This window comes from Rhinoraja longicauda, chromosome 3 (assembly GCF_053455715.1).
Source record: "Rhinoraja longicauda isolate Sanriku21f chromosome 3, sRhiLon1.1, whole genome shotgun sequence".
NCBI classification, from domain to species: domain Eukaryota; kingdom Metazoa; phylum Chordata; class Chondrichthyes; order Rajiformes; family Arhynchobatidae; genus Rhinoraja; species Rhinoraja longicauda.
This window is the reverse complement of record NC_135955.1, coordinates 13,910,131-13,928,050: the sequence shown is the minus strand read 5'-3', so window position 1 is coordinate 13,928,050 and position 17,920 is coordinate 13,910,131. Positions and strand designations below refer to the sequence as shown.

Below are 17,920 nucleotides of genomic sequence, written 5' to 3'. Positions count from 1 at the left end.
TCCCTTGAAGACAGAAGCAGGGGAATTTATTATGGGGAACAAAGAAATGGCAGACGAGTTAAACCGTTACTTTGGATCTGTCTTCACTGAGGAAGATACACACAATCTCCCAAATGTTCTAGGGGCCAGAGAACCTAGGGTGATGGAGGAACTGAAGGAAATCCACATTAGGCAGGAAATGGTTTTGGGTAGACTGATGGGACTGAAGGCTGATAAATCCCCAGGGCCTGATGGTCTGCATCCCAGGGTACTTAAGGAGGTGGCTCTAGAAATAGTGGAAGCATTGGAGATCATTTTTCAATGTTCTATAGATTCAGGATCAGTTCCTGTGGATTGGAGGATAGCAAATGTTATCCCACTTTTTAAGAAAGGAGGGAGAGAGAAAACGGGTAATTATAGACCAGTTAGTCTGACATCAGTGGTGGGGAAGTTGCTGGAGTCAATTATAAAAGACGAAATTGCTGAGCATTTGGATAGCAGTAACAGGATCATTCCGAGTCAGCATGGATTTACGAAGGGGAAATCATGCTTGACAAATCTACTGGAATTTTTTGAGGATGTAACTAGGAAAATTGACAGGGGAGAGTCAGTGGATGTGGTGTACCTCGACTTTCAGAAAGCCTTCGACAAGGTCCCACATAGGAGATTAGTGGGCAAAATTAGGGCACATGGTATTGGGGGTAGGGTACTGACATGGATAGAAAATTGGTTGACAGACAGAAAGCAAAGAGTGGGGATAAATGGGTCCCTTTCGGAATGGCAGGCAGTGACCAGTGGGGTACCGCAAGGTTCGGTGCTGGGACCCCAGCTATTTACGATATACATTAATGACTTAGACGAAGGGATTAAAAGTACCATTAGCAAATTTGCAGATGATACTAAGCTGGGGGGTAGTGTGAATTGTGAGGAAGATGCAATAAGGCTGCAGGATGACTTGGACAGGTTGTGTGAGTGGGCGGATACATGGCAGATGCAGTTTAATATAGATAAGTGTGAGGTTATTCACTTTGGAAGTAAGAATAGAAAGGCAGATTATTATCTGAATGGTGTCAAGTTAGGAGGAGGGGGAGTTCAACGAGATCTGGGTGTCCTAGTGCATCAGTCAATGAAAGGAAGCATGCAGGTACAGCAGGCAGTGAAGAAAGCCAATGGAATGTTGGCCTTCATAACAAGAGGATTTGAGTATAGGAGCAAAGAGGTCCTTCTACAGTTGTACCGGGCCCTGGTGAGACCGCACCTGGAGTACTGTGTGCAGTTTTGGTCTCCAAATTTGAGGAAGGATATTCTTGCTATGGAGGGCGTGCAGCGTAGGTTCACTAGGTTAATTCCCGGAATGGCGGGACTGTCGTATGTTGAAAGGCTGGAGCGATTGGGCTTGTATACACTGGAATTTAGAAGGATGAGGGGGGATCTTATTGAAACATATAAGATCATTAGGGGATTGGACACATTAGAGGCAGGAAACATGTTCCCAATGTTGGGGGAGTCCAGAACAAGGGGCCACAGTTTAAGAATAAGGGGTAGGCCATTTAGAACGGAGATGAGGAAGAACTTTTTCAGTCAGAGAGTGGTGAAGGAGTGGAATTCTCTGCCTCAGAAGGCAGTGGAGGCCAGTTCGTTGGATGCTTTCAAGAGAGAGCTGGATAGAGCTCTTAAGGATGGCGGAGTGAGGGGGTATGGGGAGAAGGCAGGAACGGGGTACTGATTGAGAGTGATCAGCCATGATCGCATTGAATGGCGGTGCTGGCTCGAAGGGCTGAATGGCCTACTCATGCACCTATTGTCTATTGTCTATTATCAATCTGCACTGTGGAAATACAGTTTACCTACACCTCATTGGAGCAAGGCCACAAACATTTGAATGAGCACCCCAACTATTATTATTTGAATTAAAATTCTAGTGTTCCCTACCTAACAATGGAATATTTCTCCATGTTATAACCATAGTTCATTGGCTATGAAGTGGCTTAGGATGCCCTGAATTAATGAAAGCTTCTATAGGATACCTTATTCTTAGTTGTAACATGAGGAGCGCACTGGCTCATGGTCCATTTTGTAGGCCCTTAATTGGAATTTCCGAAATCCAAAGAACAAATTTTAAAAACCAAGGTGAGCATACAATAGACAATAGACAATAGGTGCAGGAGTAGGCCATTCGGCCCTTCGAGGCAGCACCGCCATTCAATGTGATCATGGCTGATCATTCTCAATCAGCACCCCGTTCCTGCTTTCTCCCCATACCCCCTGACTCCGCTATCCTTAAGAGCTCTATCTAGCTCTCTCTTGAATGTATTCAGAGAATTGGCCTCCACTGCCCTCTGAGGCAAATTCCACAGATTCACAACTCTCTGACTAAAAAAGTTTTTCCTCATCTCTGTTCTAAATGGCCTACCCCTTATTCTTAAACTGTGGCCCCTGGTTCTGGACTCCCCCAACATTGGGAACATGTTTCCTGCCTCTAACATGTCCAACCCCTTAATAATCTTATACGTTTCGATAAGATCCCCTCTCATCCTTCTAAATTCCAGTGTATACAAACCTAGTCGCTCCAGTCTTTCAACATATGAGAGTCCCGCCATTCCGGGAATTAACCTAGTAAACCTACGCTGCACGCCCTCAATAGCAAGAATATCCTTCCTCAAATTTGGAGACCAAAACTGCACACAGTACTCCAGGTGCGGTCTCACTAGGGCCCTACAACAGATCATTTAAAAAAATGTGCAACAGATCAAAATAAAAACCAGCCACATTTAACTGTTATGCAAAATGGCTGAAACAGCAATCAACTCTAATCTAGCAGGATGGTGATCCTCACATATGCACAGATGATGCAGTAGCCCCAGCAATTTCCTCAATAACTTAAATAAACATTTGAGCCCTCTCTCAACAAAACCTATCGCTGTCATCAAGGAGCACCTTCACACGGTTTAAAATAATCTCAAAGTCAAAGCAAAATCGCATCTCCCCAGTGATTTATCACATGCAATTTAATCAAGTGTTTCTTTGGCAGAACCCCTGACCCAGAAAAGCGTACACAAGTAACAGAATAGCACGTCCTCAAATCAAGACTATCATGACCTACAGGACCAACAGCAGCAGGTAGCAAAGAAGCATTTCCAAAGCAGACATTGAGCCTTTTCTTTCATGGCGGTTGGATCACGATTCTGAAACTAACTACTTATCAACATCACTGCAAAAGCAGCATCAATTTGAGAAGTCAGTTTGTCACCATCTATTCATATGTAACTAGGGATAAGCAAAAATGCTAGAGCTGCCTGCATTACCACACCCCTGAAAGAGATAGGTAGAGCACATAAGAATATTTTGATAATCAAATTTCCAATAATGCAAACTGCTGGAGGAAGTTAGCGGGTTGGGCAGCATCTATGGATGGAAATGGACAGACAATGTTTCAGGTCGGGATCCTTCTTCAGTGTGACGAAGGGTCCCAACCAGCAATCACCCTTACACTCGTTCTACGTTATCCCAATTTCACAGCCAACACATTTGGGGTAATTTACAAAAGCCAATTAACCTACAAACTTGCGGATCTTTGGAATGGGAGAGGAAACCGAAGCACCCGGAGAAAATCCACGCGGTCACAAAGAAAATGTATAAACTTCATACAGACAGCACCGTAGTGAGGAGCAAACCCGGGTCTCTGGCGCCAAGAGGCAGCAACTCTACCGCTGTGCCACTGTGGTTGAAGATGAGAGGGGCAAGATTTAATAGGAACCTAAGAGGCATTATTTTCATTCAGAAGGTGGTGGGTATATGGACCGAGCTGCCTAAGGAGGTAGTTGAGGCAGGTGCTGCAACAGCATTTAAAAGACGCTTGGACAGGTACATGGAGAGAAAAGGCTGAGTGGGAAAATGGCCAAATAGGACTCGCTTGGATGGGGCATCTTATTCGGTGTGGACGAGTTGAGCCGAAGACCATGTTTCCAGGCTGTATGACTCTACGAGATGTTGCCTGACCGACTGAGTTACTCCAGCAGTTTGTTTTTCACTCAAGCTTCCAACATCTGCAGTCTCCTCTGGCTCCACACATAATAATTGAACCATAACAGTCTTACCCAAAATCACATTCAAAAGCCAAGTATAGAAGTACTGAGTTTTTCTCGAATGTTGACAGATGCCAACAGCGGAGCTGGCTGCAGTCCTACGCATTGTTGGAGAACTCGATTTAAGATTCCCAATAAAGGTCTTCAACAAAATCTGAAATTTAAAAATTAAATACAGGATAATTAAAAACTATTGTCCAGTTGAACAAAAATGGAGAAATGCTATGAGGATTTATTTTCTTGGAAACACAGCAGAATATACAGGAGTTTCCCGCAACATATTTTTCAGCACAAAACCGGCATTGTTACAATTAACCATCGATTCTTACAACATCTGATATTGATTACATCTGAAGAACATTTCAAAAAGATATGTTTATCCTTCTGAGATTGCCAAAACACTGATACACCAAAGACTACCATTTCAATTGTTAATTCAGTGAGCACTTCATGGAAAAGCAACCAAACAAAATTGAACTATAATATTAGTTCATAGGTTCATCAGTCAGAGCAGCAGAAGTAGGCTGTTTGGCCTATCGTGTCTATTCTGCCATTTAATCATGGCTGATCTATCTTTTCCTCTCAACCCCATTGTCCTGCCTTCTTCCCACAACCTTTGATACCCTGACTAATCAAGAATCTGCCAATCTCCACTTTAAAAATACCCAATGACGGCCTCTGCAGCCGTCTGTGGCAATGAATTGCACAGATTCACCACCCTCTGACTAAAGAAATTCCTCATCTCCTTTCTAAAGGTACGTCCTTTTACTTTTATATTGTAGGTATATGGAAAGTAATCAAAAGCATGGTCAAGAAGGCAGTTTTAAGAAATGTTTTAGACAAAGGGGATGAATTGTCATGAAGACACGAGAGAATGCAAATAAAACAGACGTAGAACATAAAAAAGGTAGAGCATACGAACATGCTCTTCGGCCCATAATGTCTGTGCCGAACACGATGCCAAGACAACCAATCTACTCTGCCTGCACATGATCCACATCCCTCCATTCCATTTATCCCATCTGCCTATCTAAAAGGAGTTGGAATCTGATGCAGACTAGGATATAAGAATAATAATTTTGGATGACCTTCAGTTTACAATATGTGCAAGATAGAAGGCAAGTCAGGTGAGCATCAGAAGAATCCAACCGTTCGATGGCAAAGTGGAAGATACAGAGAAGGCAATGTTTCAGAGATGGGAATAAACAGTGGAAGACAAAGGCATTAAATGTTTTTAGCATGTACTTCACCACAAAAAAGAGCACCTAAATATCTGAGATGGTCTCTAGATGGTCCTACTAAAACTATCCAAGTGTTTCCCAACCAGATGCCTGAATGAATCAGGAAATCAGCATTCTTCTGAGGACCAGATCCCAGGCATTCAAGTCTGATGACACAGAGTTGCACAAGAAGTCCAGAAATGACCTTGATCAGGCCATCACAAAAGCTAAAAGGGACTTTCGCTCCCGACTAGAGAATGAGGCGGATGTTCGTTGGAGCAAGGCCACAAACATTTGAATGAGCACCCCAACTATTGTTATTTGAATTAAAATTCTAGTGTTCCCTACCTAACAATGGAATATTTCTCCATGTTATAACCATAGTTCATTGGCTATGAAGTGGCTTAGGATGCCCTGAACTAATGAAAGCTTCTATAGGATACCTTATTCTTAGTTCTAACATGAGGAGCGCATTTGGCTCATGGTCCATTTTGTAGGCCCTTAATTGGAATTTCCTAAATCCAAAGAACAAATTTTAAAAACCAAGGTGAGCATACAACAGATCATTTAAAAAAATGTGCAACAGATCAAAATAAAAACCAGCCACATTTAACTGTTATGCAAAATGGCTGAAACGGCAATCAACTCTAATCTAGCAGGATGGTGATCCTCACATATGCACAGATGATGCAGTAGCCCCAGCAATTTCCTCAATAACTTAAATAAACATTTGAGCCCTCTCTCAACAAAACCTATCGCTGTCATCAAGGAGCACCTTCACACAGTTTAAAATAATCTCAAAGTCAAAGCAAAATCGCATCTCCCCAGTGATTTATCACATGCAATTTAATCAAGTGTTTCTTTGGCAGAACCCCTGACCCAGAAAAGCGTACACAAGTAACAGAATAGCACGTCCTCAAATCAAGACTATCATGACCTACAGAACCAACAGCAGCAGGTAGCAAAGAAGCATTTCCAAAGCAGACATTGAGCCTTTTCTTTCATGGCGGTTGGATCACGATTCTGAAACTAACTACTTATCAACATCACTGCAAAAGCTGCATCAATTTGAGAAGCCAGTTTGTCACCATCTGTTCATATGTAACTAGGGATAAGCAAAAATGCTAGAGCTGCCTGCATTACCACACCCCTGAAAGAGATAGGTAGGGCACATAATAATATTTTGATAATCAAATTTCCAATAATGCAAACTGCTGGAGGAAGTTAGCGGGTTGGGCAGCATCTATGGAAGGAAATGGACAGACAATGTTTCAGGTCGGGATCCTTCTTCAGTGTGACGAAGGGTCCCAACCAGCAATCACCCTTACACTCGTTCTACGTTATCCCAATTTCACATCCAACACATTTGGGGTAATTTACAGAAGCCAATTAACCTACAAACTTGCGGATCTTTGGAATGGGAATGGAAACCGAAGCACCCAGAGAAAATCCACGCGGTCACAAAGAAAATGTATAAACTTCATACAGACAGCACCGTAGTGAGGAGCAAACCCGGGTCTCTGGCGCCAAGAGGCAGCAACTCTACCGCTGTGCCACTGTGGTTGAAGATGAGAGGGGCAAGATTTAATAGGAACCTAAGAGGCATTATTTTCATTCAGAAGGTGGTGGGTATATGGACCGAGCTGCCTAAGGAGGTAGTTGAGGCAGGTGCTGCAACAGCATTTAAAAGACGCTTGGACAGGTACATGGAGAGAAAAGGCTGAGTGGGAAAATGGCACAGAGTTGCACAAGAAGTCCAGAAATGACCTTGATCAGGCCATCACAAAAGCTAAAAGGGACTTTCGCTCCCTACTGGAGAATGAGGCGGATGTTCGGCAACTGTGCCAGGGCTTGAATGCCATTGCTTCCCACAGAGCAAAATCAGGGGACAGATCAAGCCCCAGCAAGGTATCACTCCTAGACAAGCTCAATGCATTCTACACACACTTTGATAGGGAGAATGTTGATGTGTCCTACCAGGCCTCAATAGCCTCCTGATGGTATTACAATCACAGTCACAAAGGCTGATGACAGAAGATCCTTCAGGGGGGTAAACCCTCTGAAAGGGTCTGGACCTGATGGTATATCCATCACTCTCGACTCCTGAGGTAATGGGATAAAATGCTGGGACCACTCTAAAGGGTCTAAAGTAGAGGTCGAATGGAATGGGAGAGTGGGACAATGCAAATCAATTATTAGTGTGAAGAGGGTAGAAACTTAGTGTGGTGTTGATCCAGTTGTTCTTCAGTCAGCGGTTCCCTAGACTGAGCTGCTCTTTCTACAGTAGCTGTACTGCAACTCACTCCTAACTATATTAGAATGTAGATGTGAGGACAAGTAGACGGATAAATGCTAGCACATCTAACGCCCCACACTACAGCGATATAGCACTGAGTAGAGAGACTGAAATAAAAACAAAAATGATGGAAACATTCAGTCAAGCTGCATCCATGGTTTGAGAACCAGGGTTAATGTTTCAGGTAGTAAACTGTTCATCCAAACTGGAAAGCTGCAGAAAGGCAGGGTGTGTATAGTGAGGAAAGGTTATCAGAGGACACAGGGACAGGTCAGTTGCAAATATGGGAGGAGGAAATGGAGATGGGATCTAATCGAGGCACGTGTGAGGTGGTGCACTTTGGGAGGTCAAAAGTAAGAGGAAGGTCTGTGGATTGAATGCAACCCAGTACGTGTTTGATTCCTCCAACGTTGAGACTGCCACATTGTGAACACAACGTACAACACTGGAATAGGAGATGTACAAGTGAATCACTGCTTCATGTGGAAAGTCTGTTTTGGTGGAAAGGGAAAGAACAAATGTTGCAACATCCTGTGGTCACATGGAAATATGTCAAGGGGCGGGGAAGGAGATGAATGTTGGGAGCAGCAGAGTGGACGAGGGAGCTGCAGAGGGAACGGTCCCTGTGAAAATCTGTAAAGGGAGGAGATGGGATGGCGTGCATGGTGGCTGAACCTCTGAAGAAATTTGTGGAGAATGATCTGCGGGCACTGATGGAATGGAAGGCAAGGACTTGGTTCTGTCCTGGAGGAGATGGGGATGAGAGCAGAAGCACAGGAAATGGATAAGATGAGGTTAAACGCTTTGTTAACCATGGTAGGGGGGAAAGCAACAGTCCAAGTCAAAGTTGTCTTGAGTTGTCAAGCAGGATCCAACTCCTCGACTTTACATGTGAAGGGATAACATGTACAGTGCAATCACATCCAATGGAGTGGGGTATAGCTGACTTTGGCAAATCAACTGCAAGTGCTCGAGGATTTTACCACCTCATAGGGTGGCTGTTTTTGGCAAGAGCTGCAAAAAATAAACTGCAACCTCAAGAATATGAGACTGTAGTTCAGATTAAGCGGATCGATCCCAATCTAGTGACACTGATGATGCAGAACTCACACTGAATATTGATGTAGTTAGACATTAGGCCGGTCGTCTTATTAGTTACAAGATTGAAAGCACCATCACTAAAGCGTTGATCAATTCAAATATAAATACACACACTGACCAAAAACTGTTTCCGCATTAGAGGACACAAATTTGCAAGATCAAATTTAGTTTAGCAATACAGCTCAAGTCCGTGCCGACAAGCGATCCCCGTACACTAGCCCTGTCCTACACACTAGGAATAATTTACTTTGTTTTAACCGAAGCCAATTAACCTACAAAGGTACATTTTTGGATTGTGGAAGGAAACCAGAGCACCCAGTGGAAACACACACGAGAACCTACAAACTCCATACAGTCAGCACCCTTAGTCAGGAGTGAACACAGGTTTCTGGTGCTGTAAGGTAGCAAATCTACTGCTACGCCACCATACCGCCCCTGAAAACTCCTGTATCTCTAACTTGTATTCTCAGTAAAAGTGCCCAAAAATTGTCAATATTATGCTGTACGTATGGTAATCATTGATTACATCTGTCTGGAGCAAAGTCTGAAAATGGTGCTGTTTTCAAGACATCTCTGAAAGCTGTGCTGATCTCAAGAATGAGGCCAGATCAGAAAAAAAATACATGACATCAGCCACCGCATTTAGCTCATGATGCACCGTTGCATTCCCTGGACATCAGTGACAGCACATGAGCTGCTCTGGCATGTTTACAATCCAGACTTAACAAGAGCGGTCAGAAAGAGAGCTACTTCACACTATAGGTACAAAGATCTAAATCAAGAACTGGAGACTTATTATCACACCTATCTTTCAACATCTAATGGCAATTCTGAGAGCCACTTAAGTGCCCTTTGGTTAATAACCATTTCACTGAGACTCAATATAAAACTACTTTTGTTCCTCTAAATAATAAACAAAATAATTCTCTTTAGGCTTTAGAGATACAGCGTGGAAACAGGATCTTTCACCCACCGAATCCGCGTCAACCAGCGATCACCCTGTACACTAGCACTATCTTACACACTAGGGACAATTTACAATTTGGAAGGAAACCGGAGCACCCGGAGAAAACCCCCGCGGTCACAGGGAGAACTGACAAACTTCGTACAGACAGCACCCATAGCCAGGATCGAACCTGGGCCTCGGGCGCTGTAAGGCAACTCTACCGCTGCACCACTGTCCCATCACTTCTCAAAGTTCTTCAAATTTAACGGGCATGGAGCAGAAATCTGATTGCAGCTCAAAGTCCACCTTACATTGACTGGATTCCTGTCCCATTCCAAATCCAAAGATAGACTCTAAATGCTGGAGTTACTCAGTGGGTCATGCAGCATCCCGGGAGATCATAGAGATCTACGATCTCCAGAGATGCTGCATGACCCGCTGAGTCACTCCAGCATGTTGTGTCTATCTTTGGTATAAACCAGCATCTGCAGTTCCTTGTTATTTCATCCAGATCCATTTACTTTGACACGTTTCCCCATTTTCAAAAACCCTTTGCATAGCTTACTTAGCTTGTGAAGTTTCCTCTCTTTATTTTTTTCTTGATAAATTCTCAACAATTTATTTGTTCTTTCTGGGACATATGACAATAAAGCACTCTTGATTCTTGAACCCCTGATCTGACTACCTTCCCCCTAAACCCACTGTGCTCCACTGCAAATACTACCTGTGCAACTTCTTGGACTTGCTTTGCAGTATAGTTTAGTTTGTTTATTGTCACGTGTACCGAAGTACAGTGTAAAACTATTTTGTTGCGTGCTACCTAGTCAGCGGAAAGACTATGGAAAGACTAAACAGCACATGATTACAATCAAGCAGTCCAGTGCACATATATAGGATAAAGGTATAACGTTTTAGTGCACGATAAAATCCAATAAAGACAGAATGAAGATAGTCCAAGGGTCTCCAATGAGTAGATGGTTGGTCCGAATGCTCTCCAGATGGTGATAGGATGGTTCAGTTGCCTAATAACAGCTGGGAAGAAACTGTCCCTGAATCTGGATGTATGTGTTTTCACACTTTTGTACCTCATGCCTGATGGGAGAAGGGGAAGTTGGTGAGACGCATCCTTGATTATGCTGATGGCCCTGCCGAGGCAGCATGCAGTGTAGATGGAGTCAATGGAAGTGAGGTCGGTTTGTGAGATAGTCTGGGCACAATTTGCTGCAATTTCTTGCAGTTTTGGATGGAGCTATTCTCAAACTATGCTGTGATGCATTCCAATAAAATGCTTTCTACGGCGCATCAGATTTAAAAGCCGCAAAATTGCATTTCAATTCCATTAAACATGTTATCACAAAACTAAACAGAAGAATGTTTTTAAATTATTTTTACAAAATGACCCAGCTCCAATTTTAAGGCAATGCCCTTAGGTGAAGGCAGATTTGATAGTGGAGTTTAAGAGGCTTTTAGAAAGGCGCAGGGATATGCAGGGAATGGAGGGATACGGATCACGTGCAGGCAGATGAGATTTAAATTTTTTTGCCATTACTTTTGACACAGACATTGTGGGCCGAAGGGCCGGTTACTGTGCTGTACTTTTCTATGTTCCTCGTTCTAATTCCCATTTTCTTTTAACCTCCTTTACCAGAGAAAGTAATTTCCCATATATTTTCTGATAAGTTGTACTTGCATAAAGTTTTGCATTTTTACACATAAGTTTTACATAAATCAGGGGTCAATTTCTTACCATTAGCATGATACAATTGAAATTTACAAGATATTCAAGGACACTCATAGTGAAACTTAAGCCCCGTGGTGGATAATCTACGACAGGAGTGAACGGCAGTATAATAGTGCCGAGACTTTCAGAAGTGAAAGTAAAACATTGGTAGAAGTTTGCAACACTCCCTCACAAACAGACCAATCAATTGTTTGTTTTAAATCCGAGCCAGATTGCTCAATATCATCTAACTTTGAAGCTCTGAAGGAAAATAGGTCAAAGAAAGGTACAATGGAAATGGCACATATCAAGTCACTCTCAGAACACTACATACAATACATTTGACCTTCAGAGACGAGTAAGTAACTTCAAGGAGATATACAAGGTTTAAAAAAGGTTTCCAGATTTCTTTATGTCATAGAGCACAGAAACTGTCCCTATTGCCCAACTCATGCATGCTGACCGAGACAACCCCATCGAAACTAGTCCAATTTTCCCGCATTTGGCTCATATCCGTCTTAACCTTTCCTATCCATGTACTTGTCCAAATGTCTTTTAAATGTTGTTATTGTACCTGCCTCAGCTAGCTCCTCTGGCAGTTCATACACCCATCACCCTCTGTCAACTATAACAGCAAAGCTTCTCAGAGAGAACGTTGTCAACATCCTGAAATAATATTAGCTCTATCAATGTTTTTCCAAAACCCCTGACACAGAACATATTTCTTACTTTGTCAAGAACAAGCTGCTGGAGGAAGTGAAATGGACAAATGACGTTTCAGGTCAGGCCCTTTCCTCCAGCAACTGCAGTTTCTTATGTCTTCATTTCTTCTATTGACTAAGCCTTGATTTTTATTTTATTTTTGGAACTTAAACTTCCCCTAAGATATTGACATCAAATCACTTAATATGCCCCATCAGTACAAAATTAGTTTGTGTTCTTGACCAAGTTTTAACCTACTTACTAAAATGCACCTTCAAATAAGAGTTAATTAAACAGTAGAAATATATGGATTATACATAAATATCAGAGCCATGTTTCTCTCTTTGGAAAAAGTTCTGTAAATTGCTACATGGGATTATTACTAAAAATAATGCACCATCTTAAGTGGCAGAATAAAACCCGGTCGGGGGCTGCTGAAAATGATGAGGACCCAGCAGGGGGCTACCAAGAACGAAGGGGGGCCCGGCCAGGAGGCCTTCTGCTGCCACGGGTGGTGGCAGACAGAAGATAGGACTGTTCTGTATGAAGTTACAAGAATAACAGCAAGTTGTTAACTTCAAGCTAAGTTTATTGCCCACGAGGATGCAAGGTTAGGCAAAGCCGCAGCTCACGAACACGATGACGCTTCCGGGTAACACGCATGTGCAAGATAATTTCTTGCACGAACGGCGTCTGCAAACACTCACATGGACTGTGAATACAGTGACTGATCTACAGTTCGGTGAACTTTTGTAACTTTGTCAGCGTAAGAAACTTGTGTACTGCCTACGTGAGGTTCGCTGTATGATTTTACCGGGTTGTATGCAAAACAAAACGTTTCACTGTACCTAGGTACACATGACAACAAAGTATCATTGAATCATTGAAAGTACCTTGATTTCTCCGTCATTTGCAAAATTTCCCAAAGCTGCCATTATCTTTGGCACAGCAGCAGCCAGTGTCTCCTGCACAGATTCTTCTGATCGCTTGCTGATCCTGGCCAGGCAGGGAAGAAGATTCACAAGATACGGCCTAGTCAGGTAAAAAAGGTAGGTTTAAACATAAGCAATTTGAAACATTTAAGATTATTAAGGAATTGGACACGTTAGAGGCAGGAAACATGTTCCCAATGTTGGGGGAGTCCAGAACCAGGGGCCGCAGTTTAAGAATAAGGGGTAGGCCATTTAGAACGGAGATGAGGAAAAGCTTTTTCAGTCAGAGAGTTGTAAATCTGTGGAACTCTCTGCCTCAGAAGGCAGTGGAGGACAATTCTCTGAATGCTTTCAAGAGAGAGCTAGATAGAGCTCTTAAGGATAGCGGAGTCAGGGGGTATGGGGAGAAGGCAGGAACGGGGTACTGATTGAGGATGATCAGCCATGATCACATTGAATGGCGGTGCTGGCTCGAAGGGCCGAATGGCCTACTCCTGCAGCTATTGTCTACTCATTGAAGACAAAAAAATTAATTGCCAAGGGAAATGTCCAATATTTGCAAATACACAATCTCTGACTTTAGTGCAAGATGTGCGTGCATATACTATTTATTTATAATTTACAAATCCTTCAGCACCAGGTATGTACACAGTTCATTCTATGGATGACCAATCGAAAACATTCAGTTTCAACTTTGAAAATGTTTATTATATATTATTTGTGTATTGTGTTTATGGCTCTGTTTAGCTGCTGCAGATAATTGGTATGAATATTGATTTCTCTCATTTCAAGTAACCCTTGCATCTCCTCTCTCTCAGTCCCACCCTAGTCACCCTACTAGTTTCACTGTCTTCCTGCTTAATTTCACCGTTTGTATCCACTCGTTATCTCCTTTTCCACCAGCAATAATGGACCATTGTGGACTCCACCTTTCCTTGATCATCGTTGCTAGCTTTGATTTTTTCTATTTATATCTTTAATTCATTTGTTCATTGTACCTTTTCAAACCTCTAGTTTCCCTCTCCCCCGTCTCTCAGTCTGAAGGAGAGTCTTGACCTGAAACATCACCTATTCCTTTTCTCCAGAGATGCTGCCTGACCCGCTGAGTCTCTCCAGCATTTCGTGTCTAAGAAATTCACTGTTCCATTGCCGGCATATATAGAAAACTCTTGACTCGAGACCGTTCACTTGGTACCTTACATAGACAATGACTATTTGCTGCAGTAGGAAACAAGGAAGTAAGAGCTGCTCAGATCCACAACACTGAAATTGAGAGCTGGGGGATCAATTTGCTGTTTCTAACTTTAACAGCTTAGTAAGTCACCTGTGGGTGATTATTTATAATGAGGGGTATGATTAAAGAGAAGTACAGAATAAGGAATGGCTTAACTATTCTCTTATCCCACATACTCTTTTCAGCCACAGAAAATGCACAGGGACCTGAACAATTAACAAGATAAAATACCGTCACCACTTCTTGACTAATTTTCTTGTTTTACTCAAGGGATGCCTATAATATTACCATGTAGAAAAGTTACATGGAGATACTGAACCCAGCTTTACATGGGAGCAAAATCAGCAGGCATAGTTAAATGACAGGTACAAGTACAGAAATGCTGGAAGAATTCATCTAGCTAATCAGGCGGCATCTGTGAAAAGAGAAACCAATCAACGTTTCGGTTCATCGACCCTTCTTAAAAAATTTAGGGGGTGGGAGGAGGGGGAGAGGGAGAAAAATAGTGGAGGGTTTGCAATTTAAAAGCAGAGCTAGGGGGAGGAGAAAAGTGCACAATAAAAACGTACATGGAGATATTTAGGATCAGATGATAAGGAGCCTGAGCAGTGAGCATTATTAAGATATTTTAAAGGAGAAACAGGAAGTAACAGGAATCCTGGTTTAATAAATGATTATGAATCCTGCACCCAAACACACCTCAGCAGGTTTAAGGAGTCATCTACGAAGCAAACTACTTTTAAAACAGAGGCCGATAGACTTGAGTATAGGAAACCCTGAAAACTCCACGCTGGTACAGCTTTTACAAAATAAATTACGAACAAATTAAGAACAATGCACAGGAAGAGGTAACTGACCTACACTTCTGTGGACGGACAAGGTGAGCCAGCTCAGCGAATCTCCAGAGCGCAGCCCGCAAGCTTCTTGATGGACCATTCTGCGAAACAGAGGAAAAGAACAACTGCATGTTGAAAAATAATCGATAATGCAATTCCCAAACCTACCTTTTCTCCAGATGAAAGTTCTTGGAATAGATTCAAAGAGTTATTCCTAGTCATAAACAGTACCACTGTTGCTGGGTTTTAGGCTTGCCCAGAGGCATTGCATGAGCACAGTCACATGGACTTCAACACCTTAAGACAGCGACTCGCTGGTTTCTTCAAGTGGAAGTGACAAGGGGCATCAAGTGCAGGCTATGTCAGAAACATTAATGTTAACAGGGCACAGCGGTAGAGTTGCTGCCTGACCATGCCAAAGACCTGGGTTCGACCCTGACGACAGGTGGTGTCTGTATGGAGTTTGTACAATGTCCCTTTGACCATGTGGGTTTTCACTGGGAACTCCAGTTTCCCACACTCCAAAGACACACAGATTTGTAAGTTAATAGCCTTTGGTAAAATTGTCCCTAGAGTGTAGGATAGTGTCAGTGTATGGGGGAGATCGCTGGTAGGTGCGGACTCGGTGGGCTGAAGGGCCTATGCCCACACTATATCTCTAAACTAAACTCATTAGTTATTCAAGTTAAAATGCACAGGTATTGTAGGTAAGAAATTAACATCACCATGCAAGCTATTCTGCAGTACAGTTTAAAAAATCTTTCTAATGGGTTGAATTATAAACATACAGGCAAGTGTTTAAAAATGACTACGCATTGTACTCCATGTAGCCGCCTTTGCGCAGCTAAGCATAAAAGCTCAATAAGCATACATAATTACAGTAAATGTTGTTATTTTACTTCATATAACTATAATTTATTCACAAAATGCTGGAGTAACTCAGCAGGTCAGGCAGCATCTCAGGAGAGAAGGAATGGGTGACGTTTCGGGTCGTGACCCTTCTTCAGACTGATGTCAGGGGGGCGGGACAAAGGAAGGATAGAGGCGGAGACAGGAAGATAGAGGGAGAACTGGGAAGGGGGAGGGGAAGAGAAACAATAAAATCTATAAAATCATTTATTGGAAACATTCTTCCAATTGCTTACCAACCTTTTTAATTTCTTTATACAATTCTAGTTGTAACCGTGGCAGATTTGAATCAGTCAGGGCCTGTTAAATAAAAATAGAGATATTCGGTACACTATTTTTTACAATATTTTAAAATTAGAGCATATACAAATCTCAAGATATTAATGCCAGGACTGTTCTATTTAACTATTCAATTACTAATAAATCAAATTCCAGGACAAACATTTTTTTTTTTAATCCTTCAAATCTATTTGCACTTTCTTCTCTGCTGTACCCTCAATACGTTGAAATTGGATGCCACAAGCAAACTCATTTTCACCACTACTGGCACCTTGATTTTCAGCCATTTAAACAGTGTGACTTCCTGACTGAAAATTCAATTTCTCTTTTATTCTTAGGGAGGTCAAATGTAAGAGCATGTAAATGTATACAGCTAATGGCAAGATTCTCAATGGCATTGATCTTACAGAGGGATCTTGGGTCCAAGTCCATTGCTCGTAGAAAGCGACAACACATGTTGATAGAATGATATAAAAGGCTTATCGTATGCTTGCCTTCATCTGTCAGGGCATTGCACAAACGAGTCAGAGAGTTGTGTTGCAGCTTTATAAGACATTGGTTTGACTGCATTTGGAGGAATATTCTCACAAGCAATCCAGGGAGTGACGGAGAGTGACCCCAGCGGAAAGAATTGGGTGAGCAGAGGGAAGATGCGACAGGAGGTGGGATAACGTAGCTGGCAGAAGTGTCAAAGAACGATGTGCTGGAGGCAGAAGATGATGGGGTGAAACTTTAGACCAGAAGGGACTCTCCCCATTCTGTCTGGGGGAAGAGGCAATGAGGGGAGAGGGTGAGGGATGGATGTAGGGATACGGCAAGGGCTTGGTCAATCACAGTGGGGAGGAAGCTACATATCCTGGGGGGGGAAATAAAGAGAGAATATATTTCAGATGTCCTGGAATGGAAAGCCTTGTTGAGAACAGAAATCAGGACAAGGCTACAGAAATCAGAAGGACTAACATTGGCTTCTGGTTAAGCAATGGTTCTAGTCAAAATTATCACCCCCCCCCTCTCAAATTCTCCTGTTGGAATTATTTTTAATTCAAGTTAACCAGAAGCCAACGTATGTCAGTGGTCAAAGAGTTGGTGGGTAAATAAGATGAAATGGACCGTGCTCTTGTCACATCCACATTGGCCAGAGATGCATTGAAATAATCTACCGAAAACACAAGAGTGAGTGCAGGCTTCAATAAATAAACCAGACAACCAAAGCGTACCATGCCACATACACAACACATTCTCACAGATTCTCATAACATTCACCACATTAAACTCACATTTTGTTTGCCCTCTCGCCACAGATTAACAACTTTGTCACACAAATGTGTTTAATGCACAACTATCAGAAACACAAGCAGAATTTCAAAGGCATTTGCAGCAGTGATTCAACAATGCTGACTTACCTTAATAATTTTATTTAAACATTCATCTGCCACCATTCGGACATCAGACTCTGCATCATCACAACACAGCAAAAACATTTCCATTGCAATCCCCAGCAACTTCTGAAATTCTGGCGAGTTCCTAAATAAATACAAGCATACGTGGTTATAAACTGGAACATATTTTTTGGCAAAATCTAGACTGAAAATCATTTTATTCCCCAGATGATTCCACATCATGTCACAGGTCAGTAAATAAGGATATAGCCTATAACAGTAAAAAGTCTCAAGAACTCTTT

The 17,920-nt window shown here is 42.3% G+C and overlaps 1 protein-coding gene across 7 annotated transcripts in view; it reads right to left on the bottom strand.

Moving 5' to 3' along the window:
• htt (huntingtin) overlaps positions 1-17,920 on the bottom strand; it is a 206,899-nt gene that overhangs the window by 168,681 nt on the left and 20,298 nt on the right. For 6 of the 7 annotated variants that reach the window (XM_078432031.1, XM_078432037.1, XM_078432053.1 and 3 more), the window contains exons 3-7: positions 17,643-17,763; positions 16,201-16,260; positions 15,073-15,152; positions 12,943-13,081; positions 4,077-4,218 (exon numbers count right to left, since the gene is read on the bottom strand). In XM_078432031.1, the coding sequence (XP_078288157.1) occupies positions 4,077-4,218; positions 12,943-13,081; positions 15,073-15,152; positions 16,201-16,260; positions 17,643-17,763 (542 nt within the window). Of the gene's footprint in view, positions 1-4,076; positions 4,219-12,942; positions 13,082-15,072; positions 15,153-16,200; positions 16,261-17,642; positions 17,764-17,920 lie in introns of those variants that run through there. The other variant, XM_078432057.1, reaches the window with a different exon arrangement.